This window comes from Trachemys scripta, chromosome 23 (assembly GCF_013100865.1).
Source record: "Trachemys scripta elegans isolate TJP31775 chromosome 23, CAS_Tse_1.0, whole genome shotgun sequence".
NCBI lineage: Eukaryota > Metazoa > Chordata > Testudines > Emydidae > Trachemys > Trachemys scripta.
In genome coordinates, this window is record NC_048320.1 from 1,062,441 (window position 1) to 1,084,077 (window position 21,637).

General features: G+C 48.5%; 1 protein-coding gene across 3 annotated transcripts; it reads right to left on the bottom strand.

Annotated features, from left to right (window-relative positions):
- Window positions 1-201: 201 nt before the first annotated feature.
- On the bottom strand, window positions 202-19,937 carry DCAKD (dephospho-CoA kinase domain containing). Of its 3 annotated transcripts, XM_034756097.1 has the most exons (6): window positions 19,827-19,898; window positions 18,365-18,423; window positions 11,226-11,343; window positions 7,546-7,749; window positions 1,533-1,620; window positions 202-649 (listed from the first exon to the last, which is right to left on the bottom strand). In XM_034756097.1, exons 3-6 carry the CDS (start codon window positions 11,335-11,337, stop codon window positions 364-366), a joined length of 690 nt encoding a protein of 229 aa, XP_034611988.1. In that variant the 5' UTR covers window positions 11,338-11,343; window positions 18,365-18,423; window positions 19,827-19,898; the 3' UTR covers window positions 202-363. The 3 variants fall into 3 exon arrangements, with proteins under 3 accessions (XP_034611988.1, XP_034611987.1, XP_034611989.1); XM_034756096.1 differs by lacking the exon at window positions 18,365-18,423 and having other exon boundaries at window positions 19,827-19,937; XM_034756098.1 differs by lacking the exon at window positions 18,365-18,423 and having other exon boundaries at window positions 11,226-11,338; window positions 19,827-19,871.
- Window positions 19,938-21,637: the final 1,700 nt, after the last annotated feature.

The window sequence follows — 21,637 nt, forward strand, 5'->3', positions numbered from 1 at the left end:
TCCTTTCACCCTGTAGACTAGCACTTCAATGAGTTGGCCTAAAACATGGTTTTAATATGTCCATCCTAACTGTGCAATTACTTCATACCCGAATGTCTGGGGGCCTCCATCCATTACAGCTCCCCCTCCCCCTCTCCTGCAGCAGTTGCTGATCATTAATAACAGGACTAAAAAGGTAAAAGAAAGACGCAGAGTCAGTGCATTGGCAAGGAATCCATGCTTCACCTTGAGAAGTTTACAAGGAGACTCTGCTCATCTTGTCGTCTGTATTCAGACGGCAAAGCCATTAAGGCTCATGACCTTTCACTGCCCTTTGCAAACTTGAAATTCCAGGCAGCGTTTTGGTCCCTTAAAAAAAGTGAATTATGAGAGAAAATGCCTGAGGAGAAAGCACACCAGCCCACCAATTCCAGCAACTGCTGTGACCGCCACTAAGCGCACCAAGAGGAAATCCAGAGAGTCCTCCAGCTGGGAGTGCAGTCTCAGGACCTCCCGCCGCGTGCTCTCCCAGTCCCCGGAGTTGTCAATCACGTGGTCAGCTAATTTGCACTTCTCATCAAGCGGCAGCTGGGAGGCGATGCGCGCTTCTGCCTCTGCCTGGGCCAGGCCATTCCTCTTCATCAGTCGTGCCAGCTGTGTCTGCGGATCACTACCGGGATGGGAATGAGAGACTCAGCATCAGAGACGTCTGGAAAGGAGTGAGGCCCCTAATGCCTCCACACTGCAATTACAGGACACCGAGCATGGTGCGTGCTCCAGAGAACAGGATCCCCTCAGCCCTATCCCAGCCAACACACCTGGTGGGGAGTGATCCCGTCCCACTCTCCAATCAGACTACTTCAGCTCAGCACACGTTAAACATCTTTCATACGGAACCTGCAAAACCAACAGGATCCAAGGAACTGACCAGGTTTTTCTTAAAGGCCAGTTGAGCCAGCTCTTGTTGCATGGTGGGGTCACCACTGCTAGAGGGGCAGATTATACAGCACCGCCCCCAACACAAGGGGCAACCAGATAACATGGCATCAGCGCCACCCCCAGCTAGCTTGGGGGGAGTGCATCAGATCCCCTAGCCCAGATGACAGAGGTTTCTAGAGTCCCACAGAAAGTGATTTTTGTCCATTATTAATTAGCACTATTATTTAGTATGTGTGTGCTACACCCCACAGCCTACTAGCACCAAGGCCCTACTGGAGATCAAGGCCCCATTGTGCTGGGGGCTGCAAAGACACCTAGCAAGACAGTCCCTGCCCTGAACAGCTCACAGTCTGATTAGGCAAGACAAACAAAAAGTAAGAGGAAATGGAGACAGACTCAAGGATTTCCTCTCAACAGACTATGGTCACACTCCCTGTTAGTATCCCTTTAATTCTTAACGCTGGCTCTGTATCTAGTCAGTCAGTATCCACGAGGATTGATTTGCTGAGTTTTAACATATTCCTGCTATTTGCAGTTAACTAAAAGGCTGCATTAACAAGGGCTGCCAAAATGACACTTGTTCTCCAGTTTCCTTGGCCCTCTGTGGCACTTACCTGTAAACCAGGATTGTGTGTTTCATGAACTTGGTTAGTGTGTTGGTCTCAAACAGCAGAGGAATGTCCAGAATCACATAGCGGTAGCCTGGATGAACGAACCAAGCCCCCCGCCAAAAACAATGTGTATATAAAATGGAAATACTACTACTTATAAGGTTTTCTTACCAAACCCCTTACCACACACTCTCTCCCCCGCCCATTAAAAATATGGGCAGAGAATTGTCTAGCTGCACAGTTACACTTTCCCCAGGGTGGCAGCTGCAGCACTTCGGCTCTTTTTGAGGAAGAGGAAAGCGAAACTGTTTTTGTTCAAACTTTCCAAAAAGTTTCCAAGCCTGGAAACTTTCAGAGCAGAAGGTGAAAGCTTCAGAAAGTTGAGTGGCTGGAAACAGGAGGTTAGAATGGAAAACCTAATGCACCTTCTGACTAGAGCAGGCACTGCCACTTTGCTACATTATTAGAAGTGGAGCTGGCTGTGTTGTGTTGCCCAACACTTCCCAAATGGGCTGGAATTTCCCATGCTGGGTGTCTGCCTCCAGTTTTTTGGAAAGTTTTAGCAAAAATGGTTCAGCTGTTTCGGAGAATAAAGATCAGGGGATATTTTTCAAAAACATTCACAGCTGTTTTGCTGAGAAGCTGCAGTGCTGCCATGCTTTGGCACAGGGACTGAAGATTGGGTGAGGTCACCCTGGGGGCAGGGATGTGCCCTTTCCTGTCCTCATGAAAATCTGCCATTTTCAGACTTGCAGCCTGACCAATTTGGGCAGTTTGCACATGCTCAGTGGAGCTTTACTAAACACCCCTATTCTCCCAACGTTCGGTCTGTACTGAAATTGCTCTATCTTGGCTACTGCAGGTGCAGGGTTATGGATGAGAACTCAGAGCAGGGAGACTGGACATGTCTACACAGCAGCTTCCTAGCATGGGCACACAGCTGTGCTAGCTCTACTCCAGCTGGCAGCATGGCCATGGCAGCCCAGGCTAGCCAGAGTGCAATCCCACCCGACCGCCATGGTCGCACTGCTGGTTTTAGTGCACTACCTTGAGCGGAGTTAGCACATCTGTCCACCTCTGCAGGGAAGAGCTGCACCCTGCCAGCTGCCATTTAGACAGACCCAGTCTCTCAGTACCCCCCTGCTGGTGTAACACCGACAGACCCTGGTCATCGGCGGGCGGGATCGAACCGGGGACCTGTGGAGCTTAGTGCACGAGGCTCTACAGCATGAGCTAAAAGCCAAGCGGCTCTTCACTAAGGCTGTAGAGCAGACTCTTTCATCTCTCTCTACGTGGGCTCGGTGCCCCACCCCCAGGAGGTGTGTGGGTTACATTGGCACCAAGGCAGCATGGAGGAGAAGGAAGAAATATCCTAACTTGGTTTAAAGCAGTGGGGTGAAGAGTGGGGAGGAAGAGCACATGGACAAGCTGGAATGGAAAGGGGCCTGCTACAAGGTGGGGCTGATAGGAGCAATGACAGGGACACGGCCTATTACAAGCTGAAACTGAACCCAGGATGTCTCAGTCCCAGCATTCCTTTGCTGTCAGCCAATAGCTGTGAAACCCACCAGCAGACTGTCTCGCTCATCCCCCTCTAATGGCTGGTTCACGTGGGGGATACCAACTTACTACTGCTACCAGTGACATTAACTGAAGGGACAGAGGCCTATGCTAAGGATCTGAAGGTTCCAACCCTGCTGATAATGCACATGATATTTCAGAGGGTTTTTTTTAAAACTTAGAAAGTTACATACAGACAAATATTAATGTTGCAAAGTCAAGTCCTTAAAAGTTAAGAAATGGCAGAATTTAAGATTAGCTGTGCATTATTCCTCTTGTGCCTCCATCTTCCCTACCTCTGTCGGTCTGTCCGCACCACAGCCAGCCCAATCTCCCTCTGCCCCCTCCCCAAGCCTGTCCCTCCTCCTGTTATCCCTCCCTAGCCTGCCCATGCCCCCGCCTTGCCCTTGACCCGCATTCAAATCAGTGGCTTTGTCTTTCTCCTCCAGGTTGCCTGGATGCCAGCAGGGAGGGAATGAAAGCACAGGGGAGAGAGCGTGTCTCCTTGCTCTCAGTTCTGGTGCCCAGCACCACAGTGACCCCCAGCATCTGGAAAGAGCACGTTCATGACAAATCTAGCTCAGTCACCAGCTGGAGCATGCTCAGTGAACTCTGTGGGGACGGCGTACGCTCAGTAAGGAGGGAATGTTTAGAGACTTTTGGTGCCAGCCTCTAACAAAGCTCTGCTGAGAATCTGCAACTGGCAATTTTCAGAGGTTTATAACTCAGCCAAACTTGGACGGATTTTCATAGATAACAAAAGGCACCTCTCTGACCCCTGCCAAATTTAAAGTCTCTGCTTCAAAACATGGAGGGTGCTGGAGCTCCTTAAAGCATTTGTAAGAATTTAACATGAGTACCACGGTGTATTTTTCCTTAACCTTACTGTTGGAAGTTCTGAACCATTTTTGCTGAAACTTTAAAAATAAATTCCAGCCCGATTCAGAAGTCAGCATGGAAAACTGCATCCCAAACGATTAAAGTTGGCAAAGTTATAAGCAACCAACCATAGAGACTTGTTATGGTCAGTTAACATGTCCCATTATAATAAGTATCCCTGCCAGTTCCATCTTAAATAGAGACAAACTTATAGTGGCAATTTCCACATGACCAACTGTATTTATTTTATACCTTAGAACACTTCTCCTGTACTCTGCCACTCACCTGTCTCCGAACCTCAGAGCAGCTTCCAAGAGTCACCTTTTCTATTGCTTAGAAGAAACAACCTGCCACAAAAGTGTTTCCTTATTTCCCTCCAGATGCCCCCCCACCATTACCCCACAACCCTGAAAAAAATACACTGGTCTGAGGAGCAGCAGGGTCTATACTCAATCCCAGCCTAGTGACAGGTTTAAGGTCCTCTGGAATCAGCAGCTGAGAACTTGACCCCTTGACGAGCAGGGAATCCCCTTTGCCCAGTGGGAGACGGGACTTCTAGAACCCCAGGGTTAGAAGGGACTGCAAGGATCATCTAGGCCAGTGGTCACCAACCAGACGATCGTGATCAACTGGTCGATCCTGGTGCCTCTGCCAGTCAATCGTGATCTCTGGCCAGCGGCGCAGCGGGGCTCAGGCAGGCTGCCTGCCTGTCCTGGCCCCATGCCGCTCCCGGAAGTGGCTGGCTGCTGGCATGTCTCTGCAACACCTCGGGGGGAAGGGGTGTGTGAGGCGGCTCAATAGGAGCTGTGGGGGTGGTGCTCGCAGGCACGGGCACCGCCCAGAGACCCGCTGCCCCCCTCCCCGCCAGGGGCTGCAGAGACGTGCCAGCAGCAAGCCGCTTCTGGGAGCGGCATGGGGCCAGGGCAGCCAGGCAGCCTGCCTGAGCCCAGCTGCTCCGCCAACCGAGAGCCAAAAGTGGTAAGCGCCTCCCGGCCAGAGCCTGCACCTTGCACCCAAACTCCCTCCCAGAGCCTGCACCCCTCACCCCCTCCTGCATCCCAATTCTCTGCACCAGCCTGGAGCCCCCTTGTGCACCCAAACTCCCTCCCAGAGCTTGCACCCCTCATTTCTGCACCCCAACCCCCTGCCCCAGGCTCAGCCCAGAGCCCCCTTCCACACTCTGAACTCCTCAACCACAGCCCAGAGCCTGCACCCCCTCCCACACCCCAATCCCCTGCCCGGTGAAAGTGAGTGAGGGTGGGGGGAATGGAGTGAGCAGAGTGGGACTGCAGGGAATGGGCGGGGTAGATCCTGGGTTGATCTTAAATTCAAAAAGTGATCTTGTGCGTAAAGAGGTTGAAGACCACTGATCTAGTCTAACCCCCTGCCAAGAGGCAGGATTTCTAGCCAGGCCTGGTTGCTGCACTAAGGTCTGCTGTCTTGCAACTTTAACTTACAGAACAGCTATTTTAGAACAGTTTTAGATGCTTCTCAAATTAATGAGTGTTGCCACCTGGTTGTCTAGCCAGTGCCCCCTTGTGGCCTATTAAACACGACTCAACCTGCCGCAGGTCCCCTGTGGTCAGCTGTCACCCCTCACAGATCCAGTACCACGGTGCCTTAGCCCTCTGTCTATGGCACACAGGAGTCTAATACCCCACGTGGGGTAGAGTCCAAACAAAAAGGAAAACAGATGGACTGCAGATTCATCGGCGGACCCTTCTGCTCTGGCCTTGTCTCTACATGGCTAGTCCCTTTTGCCAATCTTCCTGGGTCCAGTCGTCCCACCCATCAAATGGCTCGTTCAGGTAGCAAGCTGCCTCAGGCTATGGGCTGAAACCAGGCTTCTGTGAGCGAAGAAGTAGCAGAGCTCTGCTCTCCTTCCTGGCCACCCTCAACTGGGCCTGTTAACTCCTCTCTCCAATCCCGGACGTTGGCTGCAGGGTCACCTGGGTCCACAGGAACGTCCTTAACCCCACGGTGCCAGTTCCCATCACAGTGAGTTATAATTTTTTCTCCTTCTAAGGCCTGTACAGTGGGCCCCATGGTACTAAGCCACCTGGCTTTACAGGAGGAAACATTTAATAAAAACTTAAAAAAAAACCCCACACACCAGTGGTCTTAAAAAGAGAGAGAAGCCCCGTGCCAGTGTGGGGTGGACGAAAGGGTTATTAGCCCTGTATGGGTCGTGTGTATCATTCCATGTGAGCGTCTATAAACCCTTCATGCCATAACAGGCTCGCTCATCTGTAGATGCTACTGCATGGTACAGAAAACCTCAAGAAGATGTTTGGTAATTTTTGTTATAAAATAGCATCTAAATGGAGAAATCTATTTTATGTATTTCTCCACCTAGATGTTGTTTTATATCCCCTCTACCTATAGAGCAAGGTGGTTTTGTTACTGGGGGGGGGGGGGGAGCGAGCAAGCGATAGAAAATTAACAGCCTAAAAATGATCTAAAATAGCTTTTTTTTTTTGCATAGAAAAGTCATGGCTTTAAACTCTGGTCTCTTGGAGGGCAGAAGTGAGGCCTGTGTATTCCCTTGGGAAACCCCCTCCAATTGTGTAAATGCTCCTTTTTCCAGCTCTGCAAGACTGCAACTTATAAAGCTTTAAATTCACTGGGTTTCAGACCAGTGAAACCTGGGGGCAAGGAAGTGATTCCATATGTGCACAAACCCAAAACATTAGCTAAAGCCCTTTGGCCTAAGACACCAAAAATAAATATCCCGAGTCAGTTACTGCTAACTAATTAAGACAAAATCATTTGCAAAATGATAGCTGGAGCAGTGAGTAAGGCTCCCCCCAATGGCGTCATGAGCTCATTTAGATGCTCCTCTTTTATTTCCTTTGTCTATTTCTCCAGTTTCCTTTCTTGTCACCTTCCTTCATTGGCTTACTTTCTCCCCCTGCATTTCTCTCAGGAGAGCTTGGCTTCTTCAGCTCCCTAGCAAAAGGCTATTCAGCTGTCACATAGCTCACCCTTGATAAGCTCTGCAAACTAGGCTGACTCTATTAAGACATCCCTCTGTCTACACGGAGACCTCTGAAACAGCTGGTGATCTTATCTGGCATTTGACTAGACCAAGTCTGACAGCTGTATTTGTTATATTTATCAGAAGGAAAAGCAGAACTCCGGAAACCACAGCTGTCAACCCATTTTTCACCTTATCGAGTTTAAGAGAGCTTTATGGCTTTTAGTGAAGCAGGGGGTGGAAGGGAATAATATTAGAACATTTCAGAAGGGGTGACATTATCTCAGGAGGAATCTCTGAAGAAGCCATACAATGCTTCCTTCAGACCCTACAGATGTACTTTAAACCATATACGGGAGAAAATGTGAAGGGCAAAACTAAAAGGCAGGATTCTCTGAACAGGAACAATGGAAGGATGCCACATCGCTAAAGGCCACTAGTGACACAGCACAAAGGCAGTCACTCAACATTTTAGCTCCCTTTCTCCTCTAGCCCCTTTCCCTGCTAAAGGAAAAAACAACCAAACACAGATTGCTGGTCACCAGTGTGACCAGAAACCCTGACGTCCTAGGAGTCCATAACAATTGCTTAGTTTCTTACCTAGCACAAAGTATTTAAAGATCTGTTTCAGCATCTCTTTCTGGATCTTAGGATGAGTGATGGCATTCAGCAGCTGCCGTTTTTCCGGGTGGGAGAAGATAATGTTTCCCAGAGCCTCCCGGTTTATCTCTCCACTCTCCAAGAGGATTTCACTTCCAAAGTTATGCACTATCTGCTGATAGGCTAAGAAGCGGGGCTGAACCACTGATAAAAATAAACAGCTGGAGGTTAGTGCCAATTCTGCATAACAGGAAGTGCTTACATCAGTGAAGGGTCTAAAATGAATCTTATTCATTGAACGACTGAGGTCTATTCCTTTCAAGGGAGAACACATCTGTTGACCGGCATACACTGAAGCAAGGCTGTGGAACATCTCATCCTAGGGGCTAAAAGCTACATGAGAACCAACTTTGAATCTCGTGCTGCAGAAACACATTTGCTAAACTTTTGTTCCAATAACACTTACATTTCTTCAGTACCAGGTACCAAAGAGATCAAATTACTTTGCAAACATTAATTAGCCTCATCATTCTCCTAAGAGAAAGCATTACCCCAATTTTATAGATCAGTAAAGTGGGAGAAAGGACTTGCCCCAGGTTACACAGCAAGTCAGTAGCAGAGCTGGGAAAAAACATGCAGAATCATCCTGATTCCTCACTCCTTTCTCCAACAAGTAGGTCTCAGAGGATTCTCGATTGGAAGGTTCTAAGGGCAGAGGCCGTGTTTGGAACGCACAGTAATAATAAATGTTATTTCTGTTTGTTTCTTTTGAAAAGGGAAAACACTGCAGTGAGCACAGTTGTAATAAAAACTTTATAATGTATAGTTATCAAGGGCCACAGTTTACATTTTGAAGGACCTTTCTACATGCATGCCTTAAGATGGTGGAACTTTCTACATACATGCCCCTAGAGGGGCATGGAAGAACACTGGGGGGGGGGCAATGCCAGGTGGCTCAGGCCAGCCCCCATGGGGGGCAGGGAGGGAGCGCCACCTCCTCCCTGACTCACCTCAGCAGGCCACCCAGCCTGTAGGTCAGTGCGCTACCACACCGATTTCTGCCTCCGTGCCCAGCGCGGATTCCACCCCAGAGACGCCTGCATGTGCCTTCCCCGACCCTGAAAACCTGAGGGAGGAGGGGCAGAGGGGCATGTATTGGCCCTGCCCCAGTGGTGCAGCCTGGCTGCAAGATAGAAGCTGCCTGCTGCTGAGGGGGTGGGGGAGGGCGCGCGCAACTGGAAAAGTCTGCGCACTGCTGCCTTAAGACAGGACGTGCGATGGCCATAGATTTTGTTCATTTCCAATTAGGCGTTGAGTGGGGAGATTCATCTTGTTTTAACTGAAAACTCCTGCGCTGGATGAACAGCGTAGCTGGGCTCCCACAAGGGAGTAGTGGGTTACTAAATATCAAAAAGGGCTGAATATTAATAGGCTTAAGGTTTCCAATGTCATCAGAATCAAGCCATAAGGGCTTCTATAGAATACAACGTGAGATTCTTTATGATGAATTGCACATGAAAGCCTGTAGGAGGCCAATTCTCAAGAGCTGTTTGCAGCTTATTATAGACTAGTCTGATGTAAGGAAAGTATGTCATTTTAAAAAGTCATCGAAATTGCCACCCAGAGGATATAATAATAAAAAGAAGTAATTGGGAGAAGGCTGGGGATAAACTGAAGTGAAAAAAAAAAAAATCAGTGTATATTCTATTTTCCTCTAATGATACAGACCTTTCCACTTGATTGAGGCTCAGAGCAAGTTAGAAAGAAAGACATTTTTACTAAAATGAATTTCTTACTTGGGGAATTGTAATTTCTAATTCAGGGAGTTTCACTTAAAAAGGAAATCCAAGTAGTAAATAGAACAAAAAAAAGCAATTGAAGAAAAATAAATTGCTTGGTGGAAAATTGGCATTGAACATGTACAGTGGTTCGAAGTAGTATCCTGGCCTGTCAGAGGACTGATAGCAGCTCTAGCAGGCTCTCTGCCCGAGAGGCACTACATTGCAACAAAACGTCAAAATAGCGCAGCTTTAAGATGGCTACTGAATAAGTTCTTCAATGACCAGAAAAATTGAGGTACTTAAAAAGGAAACCACCCAAGCGACATTGATTTCTAATTAATAATCCTTTGTACATCTGCCGTGCTAGCCATCGGCAGGCCTAAAAAGGGATGTACAAAAATTAAATCCCACGTGACCTGATGAGGTAAGTCCTATTATCCCCATTTTACAGAGGGAATGGAAAAAAGGGTTTCACCCAGGCCATCAGATCCCCTGAATCCTAGTTCCCAGCTCTGATGCACTGGCCTTGTTTTGTAGGTTGTTTCCATATCAACAGCAGAAACACCCGGAAAGTGTTACAGATTCCCAGGCATGTACATTTTGGTGCAGTACAAAATAAAACTGTGGTTTGAGTAGAACTACAGCCTTCACTGAAGGCTGATTCTGGTCTCTTATTAGGGTGCATTTTTAAGGTGAGAATTACATTTGGGGGGTCGAACTATTCGGGATCTTAACAAAAAAGCACCCACCAAACATATATGAATGAAGGCTGAAATTCTCTTCTGAGAGTATTGGTAACATTCACCAGTCACTGAAGCGCCACCAGCAGCCCCTGACAGATATAGAGTTGGGTCATGGTAAATTTGGTGGTGGCTGGAGGGAGGGAGAGTCACAGATTTGCAAAGAGAACTTTGTTCAACTGTCTGTAAAGGAGTGTGTAGCGAGGTGCTTACCCCGCTCCTGCCTGAGGGGTTTAAAACAGCCCTAGCAGAGAGCTGGGGCAAAGGGAAAAGCTACTGGGCTGATTGGGGAAGTAGCCACAGCTGGGCCATGCCCTAATCAGGCTCTATATAAGAGGCTGGGAGCCAGGCACTCAGAGTCTCTCTCTGCCTTCAGAGAGAGAAGAGCCTGGCTGCAGGGAGTTAGACAGGGTGTCTGTAGTGGAGCAGGGCTGGGGAAAGTCTGAGGAGCTGGGGAGCTCCAGCCTGGAAAGGCCCAGGCTGCGGCCTAAGTGAAGGCCAAGGGGTACTGGGGGATGCAGAGGGCAGCCCAGGGCTAGGCCAAGGCAGCAGGTCCAAACCCAACCTTGCTGATGATGAGTGGCCTATACTGCAGTCTGCCCCAGAGAGTGGGGGCTAGTTGGTGACTGGCAGTGGCCTTATCGTGAGGTGGGGTTAGTGGGTGGGGGTTCCCCAGGGAGGGGAGACCTAGTGTGTGGCTGCCAGCACCCAGAGCAAGGGGCACCAGGGTCCTGGGAGGGACACAGGAACTGAGAAGGAGAGAACGAGTTGGATCACTGGCCTGCAGAGGGCGCTCCAGAGGCTGGTGAGCTAATTCCCTGGACGACCAGCAGGAAGTGCCGCAGGGGTGAGTCCGGACCTCTACGGAGTGTCTCTATAAAGCAGTGGTCACTGCACTATGTTCTAGGAGTACAACACCCAGTGTGAAATCTCTTCGCAGTGTGTGTCATTAAGATGTGACTTTTGATGAAAAATGTATCCTGTTTCCAATCCCCGAGACAGCCAGTCCACACATCTAGTCTTAAATTGGGGAAGCAAAAGGTAACCGTTCTTGACTGAACACAGAGCACCCTCTGCTGTCTAAACTCCAAAGCAGCATCAGCGACTGACTCCAGATTGTCAGGGAAATACAAGAAAAGATCAACTACGCAAAACTAACCCTGTCTGGCAATAACATCGGCATCAATCACTGCACAGCCCAGTTCCCGGAATACTGCCACTACTGTGCTTTTTCCTGAAGCAATTCCACCTGACAGTCCGACCAGGAACATCCTGCTCTGGAAAGGAAACAAAGCACAACAAAGTAAGACTGGGTTTCATTAATTCTGTACATGCACATCTCTGTCCTAATTCAAAGAGGATCAGACTTGTATTTCTATGGCATGTTTTCATTAGAGATCTCAAAGCACTTTATGAACATTAATTAATCCTCACTATCCTGGGAGGGAGGGAGGGGGATAGCTCAGTAGTTTGAGCATTGGCCTGCTAAACCCAGGGTTGTGAGTTCAATCCTTGAGGGGGCCACTTGGGGATCTGGGGCAAAAATCACCACTTGGTCCTGCTAGTGGAGGCTGGACTCTATGACCTTTCAAGGACCCTTCCAGTTCTAGGAGATGGGATATCTCCATTTATTATTATTACTACCTTCTCTTTGAACTACATAACCTCATTTTACACACGGGGGAACTGAGACAAAAATTAAGGCCAAGATCTTTTAACATCCCCTAGTTCTGGATGCACAATCTGAGTCAAGCAGCATCTACATTTTCAGAAGAGCTGAGTATTTGCAGAGCCAGTTGGCTCACTGGAATTGTAGATGCTCAGCACTTCCAGAAGCTAGGCCCTAAGTCTCAAATGAGGACAACCAAATTAGTAGACGCTTCTGAAAATTTCAGCTTAAGTGACTTGTCCAGGATTATAACAAAAAGCAGTGACAGAAATGGGAAGAGAATTTAGCCCATCCCCACTCAACATCCAACCCCCAGATAATGAACTTTGTGGATGGTCAGGGAGAGCATCTCAGGTGGGATGCACCAGCAGAGAGGCTGCCTCTAACATAAGCAGCACCCACACCACATTGAGCCTTAACATATGAAACTGCACCAGCAAACCAACGTTGAGTCAGTGCTATCTATGGCAGATGTGCAGTGTGCGCTATGCAAGAGGCAATAGCAAGGCAGCTGGCTGTCACCTTCTACACTAACTGAAGGTTCCATATGTCTCAGGGCAACTATGGAGAGTTTATTGTAGTAATCCAACCTATCTGCTCAGGGCTACGAATCTCACTGGCACCCACGTTACTTTGCTAACACATTAAACATTCAAAGATGTAGTTTGTTGCGAGTTAAGCTTAATACACAACTCCACTCTGATCACCTCGTCCAACTGCCTGTGTAGCACAGGCCAGAGAATGTCACCCACTGATTCATCCATCAAGCCCATGTATTTTAGTTGAACTAGAGCATTTTTCTTTTAAAAAAAAAAAATCCAGTCTTGATTTTAAGAGATGGAGAATCCACCATCCCCCTAAACACTCATGAATAGTTACACTCACTGGTAAGAAGGTGTGCCTTAGTTTTAGTCTGCATTTGTCTAGCTTCAGCTTCCACTGGATGATCTTATGCCTTTGTCTTCCAGATAAAAGACCCACCTACTATCAGAAATACCCTTCCCTTTAGGGCTCTATGGAGTATGGTTCAAGCCACCTTGTAACTTTTGCTGGCTCAATAGATTGGGCTTATTGCTCTTCTCCAGTCTCTCAACACAAAGCATGCTTTCCAGAATCATTCTTGCAGCTCTTTTCTGAATGCTTTTCAGTCTTTCCACATCCTTTTTGGAGCAGAGACACCAGAACTGGACCCAATATTCCAGCAATGATCTCCTCAGTGCCCTACACAGAGGTCAGTGTTTTCTCTGATGAGCAGCGATCTAAAGGTATCAAATACTGCAAGTTTCCCCTACTCTGGAGAGTTTGTTCTAACTTCTAAACAATCCAGCCTCTTCAACATTAGAGCTCCCTTCTTCCTGTGAAGAAAACTCTTGTGCCGAATGCAGTGTTGTGGGGGGGAGAGTAAGTGAATCTCAGTCCAACAGAGTTTTGCAATCTGCTCATTTTTAGCTCCTCTGCACTTTTGTTCAAAGGACTTTTAAATTCCTTCCAGTGCAGAAATAGTAAAATATACTAAGTTTGATGCGTATCATAACTCATCACCACACTGGAAACCCCTCCCGCCCCCCAAAAAACAATACAGGCAGCAGAAGGAATACAAATATATTTCTAACAAATGATAAGCATTCTTTGTGCTGTGTACTGTGGTTATTCTTTGAAATTATTACAGAGAAGCAGCTATTTAGACTAGAAGGAACCTCAACTCTACCTCAAATAACTCTTCATTAAACAAAGACGGAGTTAATGCCCAGTAACTTGCAATTACTGTATAACAGTGGTTCTCAAACTGTGGGTCGGGACCACAAAGTGGGTCCTGCCCCTCTTTGGATGTGATCGCCAGGGCTGGCTTAGACTTGCTGGGGCCCCGGGACTGAAGCCCAAGGCCCAGGGCCGAAGCCAAAGCCTGAGGGCTTCAGCCCTGCACAACAAGACTCAGGTTGCAGGCCCCCTGCCTGGGGCTGAAGCTCCTGATGCCCGGAACAGTGGGGCTTGGGCTTTGGCCTCCCCAACCAGGGCAGTGGGGCTTGGGTCCCCTCTCCTGGAGTTGTGAAGTAATTTTTGTTGTCAGAAGGGGGTCATGATGCAATGAAGTTTGAGAACCCCTGCTGTATAAGGATGCTGCTTGAAGTGGGGTTGATTGTCCACTAGATGTCTCTCTTCCCTCCATTAAAAAGCAAGTGAAGCTATGCCTATAAACCAGGGGTTCTCAAACTGGGGTCAGGACCCCTCAGGGGATCATGAGGTAACTTCAGGAGGGAGCGGGGTCGTGAGCTGTCAGCCTCCGAGGCAAACCCCGCTTTGCCTGCAGAACTTATAATGGTGTTAAATATATAAAAGTGTTTTTTAATTTATAAAGGGGTGGGGGGAGTCACACTCAGAGGCTTGCTATGTGAAAGGGGTCACCAGTACAAAAGTTTGAGAACCACTGCTATAAACTTACTAAGCTTACATTTATATAGCACCTTTCATCCAGAGGGCTCACTAAGATTGTTTTCAAACTTTACTAGCCAGCTCCAAACATTATGTACTTACGTACACACAAACGTACACACGCAGCCACCTCTCAAGAGGGATGTGTCCATCATGTACCAGCACAAATTACCACTGATCAGCAGTATAGATGCAATGAAAATTAACAGAGCCAAATGAAACCTACAGAAGGAATTTAAGGAGGCAGAATATAATTATCCAAGAGAGTTTGATCAACACATCAATATTAATTTAGTTGTGCAAAAAAGAACTACAGAGTCCTTAATAACCATAAGTGGTTCATCTCATTGCAAATCTTGGCTACTTAGCTATTAAAGGGTGGCACTGGATGTGCCTTTTTTCCTTTTTGCGGGTGATCTGTATGCGTATCTCTCATATAGATTAAATGTCATAGTCCTGTAAATGGGACGTAGAGAGGCAGGTTGTGAGCTAGTGATGTCAGAGGCCTGATGGGTGGGTTCCAGAAGATTCTGTGGCAGTTGGAGGCAACTCATCGAAGGGAGAAACTGCCGGGCTGTGACATGAAGGAAGCCCATACCAGATGCTCTGCATAACTACTGCCCTGAAACTCACTAGTTCTGCTGCTGTTAGTACCCAAGACAGTACTCATGCATCCCGATACTGCTTGGAACGAGAGGCAAGTGCACGTTGCTACTTGTTCTTCCCAAAAGCCTAGGAAAGCAGCCTGGGTCAGGCAGGCCATGGAGTAATAAGGAAGTCAGAGACAGAAAGATGAAGAGTGAAGTCAGTTTTTCACAAGACTCTGACAAGTCACCTTGTTGCCAGTTGAGGAAGCCTGAACCATGCACTCCTACTTCAGGGGGCTTTGGATCAGGACATTAGGGCCTAATTCTCCATGCCCTTGAACCCTAGGCCATCACTTACACCACAGGTGGGCAAACTTTTTGGCCCAAGGGCCACATCTGGGTATGGCAATTGTATGGCAGGCCATGAATGCTCAGGAAATTGGGGACTGGGGTGCAGGCAGAAATGAGGAGTTTGGGGTGCAGGAAGGGGCTCTGGGCTGGGGCAGGGAGTTGGGGTGTGGAGGGGGTGAGGGCTCCAGCTGGGGGCACAGGCTCTGGGGTGGGGCTGTGGATGCAGGAGGGTGCTCCAGGCTGGGACCAAGGGGTTCAGAGGGCAGGAGGGGGATCAGAGTTGGGGCAGGGGTTTGGGGCACAGGAGGGGGTCAGGGGAGAAGGCTCAGGGCGGTACTTACCTCCAGCAGCTCCCAGAAGCAGCAGCATATTTCCCCTCCAGCTCCTATGCAGAGGCACAGCCAGGTAGCTCTGTGCGCTGCCTGCACAGCCAATGGGAGATGCAGGGGCAGGGTGCGGAGCCCGCTGGATGCCCCTTTGCATAGGAGCTGGAGGAGGTACATGCCGCTGCTTCTGGGAGTCGTGCAGAGTGGAGCAAGCACGGGACCCCGCTTCCCAACTGGAACCCCAGGACCCCTCCCCAGCGGGAGCTTGAGGGCCGGATTAAAATGACTGGAGGGCCAGATACAGCCCCTGAGCTGTAGTTTGCCCACCCCTGCCCTACCTTGTGCTATTTGGGTTACTGCAGTGGAAAGAGACTGAAGGATTGGTGTTGAAAGTGTAACCAGGTGGTATTTTGGTTGCTCTCATGATGGTACGGTATAAAATATTTTATGCAAATGAGTTAGGGATGAGCACATTACTCACTGATAGCCAGGTTATCCCCACCATCACATACTAGACACACAAACAAGTTTTCCCCAAGAACACATTTAAACAAACTAGCATCTAAGAAATATCTCAGAAAACAACAGCTTCTATCTTATTCATATAGTGCAGCTGTAGCCGTGTCGGTTCCAAGATATTAGAGAGACAAGGTGAGTGAGGTAATATCTTAGTAGAACAACTTCTGTTGGTGACAGCTTGTGCCTCTCATCAACAGAAGTTGATCCATTAAAAGATATTTACCGCACTCACCTTCTATCTTATGCAGTCAATTGACACACAAAAAAATGTAACAATCCATTTCTATCACAGCTATAACTGTTTTACTGAATGCCAGATCTAACCTGTATATGTAACCTGGGACACCAAGGAAGGGAGGAGGGTTAGCTCAGTGGTGTGAGCATAGGCCTGCTAAACCCAGGGTTGTGAGTTCAAGCCTTAAGGGGGCCATTTAGGGATCTGGGGCAAAATCAGTACTTGGTCCTGCTAGTGAAGGCAGGGGGCTGGACTCTATGACCTTTCAAGGTCCCTTCCAGCTCTAGGAGATAAAATCTAATTAATGGAGATGTCCTAAGACAAAGTTCAGGCAGTGTGTGTTGGACTGGCCACTTGGTCTTAGAAGAATCATAGGGCTGGGGATGAGAGGAAAATCATGACATGAAGAGCACAGAACTATTGGCCTTACCCTTGGTGTGCAGTTGAATAAGCACTGGGTGATAATTGCAGATGGATTTTAATAGACATGGGTCTTACTACAAGTTTTCATTTATCTAAAATGAAATATCCTTTGCTCCTATAGTGCCAGGACTTTCACCTTAATTGCCGCATCACTTTTTCAAATTAATTTCAAGCTTGGCTGATAATGGACTGTGTTGTTAGATGCAATGTACTGTTTCAATTAGCTATTAATAAGATGTTTTTAAAATACCAAAGTGAATCACTGACTTTGAACTGAAATTCTAAATTGAGTACATGAACTCTAACTTTGAACTCCATCTTTGAGAGGGGACTTATTTACTACAGACTCTAGCTTAAACCAGTCAGAACAGTTTTTTCCCGCCAAGTCCAACCCTCAGTGTTCCATCCCCTCAGAACTCCCCCCGCCAAAAAGGCTTTTTAAGGTCTTGTTCAGCGCCTGCGCAGAGCTGTCCATTCCAACGACAGTTCGTACACGGTCGGGTCTTTGCAGAGCTCCAGAGCTGAGATCGAAGAACATCATCTATCCTGTAGTGTGTTTGAGGAAGAGGAGTCCTGTCATCGTCATTCCTATATCCTGCATTTCCTGGTGTCCATCATCCCAGAGGGTCTCCTCACCAGCGACGAGAACCATCAGTCGTCTGGACTCCCCAGTGTTCCTCCTCAAGGACTCTAAATCAGTCCAAGAGTTGTAGGTCCTGGGCATCACGCCTGTACGTGACATCTGCTGCATCAGAGCAATAGGAGAAAGGTTTCCGTGTTGGGGTATTGTTTATTGTTTTGTAGAATCCCACGGGAGGGTTTATGGGCCTGAGCTCCAAGCTCTCAGAGTCAGTCACTGATCCACTATTTTACTGATTTATGGTTTTGCTGTTTCACTGTGTTATTCTTGTATTTCTCCCCCCCCCCTTACCCTAGTTTTTCTGTACCTTTTATCCCTAATACTTACCTTTATTTGCATCATATTATCTTGTCTTTTCTTTATTTTATTATATTTTATGGGTAGCTAAATCCACCGGTGACAGACACGGAAGGGAGCTGAGTCTGCAGCTTCTGAGAAAAGGGGCTTTCCCTGTTGTATCTTCCCTCTACCATCTCTCTCTAGTATTTCCTTTGAAGTGTTACCTTCTTCCCCTTGAGGTAACAGTGTCAACCTTTTAGACTTCCATAAGGTGCTTAATTTAGTCCTGCTTGGTGTTCGGATTAAAAATTTACCACCATACAAAAACAACGTAGGCCAATGGTTCTCAAACTTCTGTATCGGTGACCCCTTTCACACAGCAAGCCGCTGAGTGCAACCTCCCTTATGAAGTAAAGACACTTAAAATATTTAACACTATTATAAAGGCTGGAGGTAAAGCATGGTTATCAGCCCTGTACAGCATTGCAAAGGACTTTATTGAAAGGCTGTATCCATTTCTTGTGTCCACACTTTAAAGAGGATGTTGAAAACAGGAAAAGGTTCAGAAGAGAGCTCCTAGAATGATGTGAGGTCTGGAAAGCCTGCCTTATAGCGAGAGACTAAAGAAGCTCGATCTATTCAACATATCCAAGAGATGACTTGACATGGTCTAGGAGTACACCACTGGGGAAGAGATTTCTGAACATAAATGACTCTTTAATCTACCAGAAAAAAGCATAACAAGATCCTGTGGATGGAAGTTGAAACTAGGCAATTCAGACTATAAATAAGGCACACAGTTTTAACAGTGAAGGTAGTTAGTCATTGGTGCCACGTACCTAGGGATGCAGTGGATTCTCTATCACTTGAAGTCTTGATCTGTAGACTTGATATGTTTCTAAAAATATATATATATGCTATAGCTCAAACAGAAGTTATGGGTTTCATGCAGAATTTACAAGGTGAGATGACCTGAATTAACACAGGCCATGACAGCTTAGAGCAGTGGTCCCCAACGCCGTGCCCGTGGGTGTCATGGCCCCTGCCGAGGCATCTATGTGCACCCATGTACTGGCCAGCGGACGAGCATCCACCGAAATGCCGCCAACAAGCAGTATCATCCAGAGGCGTCGCCGCCTAAATGTGGCGGCAACGCCTCTGGATGACGCTACTTGTCAACGGCGACGCCTATTGACGTTTCCGCTTCTCGGGGGCATTTTGGCGGATGCCTGTCTGCTGGCCATGGTCTGCGGTAGCTCGTCTGGTGCCCGCCAGACAAAAAAGGTTGGACCACTGGTTTAGAGGATCATAATCACAGAAAGGGATAATCATAATCCCTTCTGATCTAAAATTTTATATATATATATATATAAATATATATATATAAAAATTGGTGACTATTGATTCCATGGTCCCTTATCACACAACGCATGGTCCGCTCTAGGGATGGGCCCAAACCAAAATGTTGGATCTTAACGTGTGAGCAGTTCAATAGTCAAACTCTTAAAAGCCAGCCCATCTCAATATCGCTCAGCCCATTTTATTTTTTAAAAGGGAATATCCTGATGGGATTGGGTACCTGGACTCTTGAACTGGGGGGAGGGGGGGGTGCAGAAGCACCAGTGAATGGAGATGGATGAACAGGAGGGGGAGTTTCGAAGTGAGCAGGGGCAGCTGGCACCAGCGTGGGAAGGAACATCCCAGTAGTTTCTACTTCCATCCTGCTGGTAGTTCCTTGGCAGGTGGTGCCCCGGGCCCTGTCCCCTCCCCCCTCCCCCAGCCTGGTGGCTTTCACCCCATGCAGTCACCCTCCCGCTCCTGGCAGCGGGGGTGCACATGCTGCAGCCCCCCCCCGGGCCAGGTATTTCCCTGGGGACCCTGGGTGGCTAGAAGGAGGCAGTAGGCGAGGCCACTCCCGGGGAGCCGGCCCAATGGGGTGCACCGCTCCGGCCATTCCCGCCCTGCGCCGGGGCCTGCTCGCCCCTCTCCCAGGCACTGGGGGGACCATAACCGAGTCTCGCCCGGGGGGGCCGGGCCGGGCCGGGCCGGCACTCCTCGCTCCCCGGCCGAAGGGGCTAATGGAGCCAGCGGTGCGGAGCGGTCACTGCCCCCGGCCGGGCCCCGGCGCCCCGCTGCACCCAGCCCCTGTGGAGACCCGCCCGGCCCCCGGGACGGCTGAGGGCAAAGCGGCTGCCCCGGCCCAGCCCCCACCGAGCGGTGATCACCGGCAGATGCGGCCCAGGCCCCCTCAGAGCGCCGGACGCCGCCCCCACCCCCACCCCCGCTTCCCGCGCCCCTCACCCGTCCGCTCGCGCTCCCTGGGCCCGGCTTCAGCCACGCCACTGTCCCGACCTTTCATTGGCGGAGAGGAACCCGGCTCTCCCCGCTCAGCCAATCATGGCCACTCTTACTCGGCTCGTCCCGCCCGCCGGCGCCCAGGGAGGGGCGGGGCCGCGGGTCTGTGGAGTATCGGGTGTGAGTAGCGGGGGGGGGATATAGGGGTCAGAACGAGGCTCAAAGCGGGGGGTTGTGGGTATAGCCGGGGCCTGTAGTGTTGAAGTTTTAAAACAAGCCGGCCCTGGGTCTGTATCTGGATCCACGGGGACCGGTACCTCTGCCCAGCTTCCTGGCCCAGCAGGCTGCACAGAGATGCAGGGGTCTGTCTCCCTGGATCTGACTGCAAGAGAGAGGTCTGTTACTTTAGACCTAGCCAGCATAGAGAACACAGGGCAGGCAGGATGACTGCTGGCGCTCTGCTCCGTGCACAAGTGTGCTGGGGCCATCTACGCACGCTGCAATTGGCCAGAGCTGCCCTGAAAGAAGAAAAATGCAATATCGGATCCTGACAGGCACAAGACTGTGTTGCTTTTGTACATCTGTTTGGGGACAAATAAAGCAGGCAGCTTACATAAATGATACAACCAAAGTAGATATCTGTATACCATACATGATAGAAGGTTTTCCATATTAAGGGCATGTCAGATGTGATGCCACAAATAATTCCTAAACAGATTTCTCCTTCTGCCTCTGAATAGGTCCCCTCAACAATTGAAAACCTGAAGTAGGAGATTGAAAACCTTCTCAGAGGGGTTGAGGGTGAGATAGTTCTGATACTAATCCAATACCTCACCTCCTGCTAACTGCAGCAAGCAGTCTTAATCTGATAGTCCATCTTTTACTACGCCTGTTTAAATAATTTGTCCAACTAGTCTAGTGTCCAGTTGGCAATTCCTGATGCTTTTGAGAAAGGTGAACCATCTCCCCAACCGTAACGTACTTCCCCATTCATTGCACAGCATCCTGAGGTTCTTTATAGAACTCATGAAAAACAGGATCCTGTCTGAAAAGTTTAAGAAGGCCCCGTGCAATGCAGTACATGGTGGTGGGACTGGTTTCCTTTTTGACCATTGAGATCTCCCATAATCCACCTGGCCTAGTGCACATGAGCTATGCCCAGCTCATGAGACAGCCCATGGTGTCCAACACCATCAGGTGGTCCAGAGACATCTACACGGAACACATCACGGGACACCGCCAGTACCAGGTTGAGTAACCAAGAACGCTGACCAGGGAAATAACCCACTTCCTTCCCTGATGAACCGAGGGACATACTCCACCCATGTACTTATTCTCTACACCACTGCTGACTTGGACTCTTAATACATTCCATGGGTGGCGTATCTGAGCCCACTTATTCACTGGTTTCAGAGTAGCAGCCGTGTTAGTCTGTATCCGCAAAAAGAACAGGAATACTTGTGGCACCTTAGAGACTAACAAATTTATTAGAGCATAAGCTTTCGTGGATGTTATGCATCCGAAGAAGTGGGCTGTAGTCCACCAAAGCTTATGCTCTAATAAATTTGTTAGTCTCTTAGGTGCCACAAGTACTCCTGTTCTTTTCACTTATTCACTGACGCTTTAAAAACTTCCACACCCCAATCTGGATCTGTGCTGGTTATGTGATATGTATGTACCTCGTGATCCTTGTAACCGATACTTGCAATCTCCCATAACCCAAACCCAACCCCAGATGTACAGTACCTTCCCTCTTAACTTGTGTAAATTTGATTTTAAACATTAACTTCTGTTCCCCTCCGAAACTCTGAGATCCA

What these genes read in the sequence shown, in the direction of transcription:
- DCAKD (XM_034756096.1), bottom strand. Translation starts at nt 11,337, where the DNA reads ATGTTCCTGGTCGGACTGTCAGGTGGAATTGCTTCAGGAAAAAGCACA. An exon ending in CGATGTTATTGCCAGACAGG is followed by an intron (nt 7,750 to 11,225) that starts GTTAGTTTTGCG and finishes TATTTTTATCAG; the next exon opens with TGGTTCAGCCCCGCTTCTTA. An exon ending in CTTTAAATACTTTGTGCTAG is followed by an intron (nt 1,621 to 7,545) that starts GTAAGAAACTAA and finishes TCGTTCATCCAG; the next exon opens with GCTACCGCTATGTGATTCTG.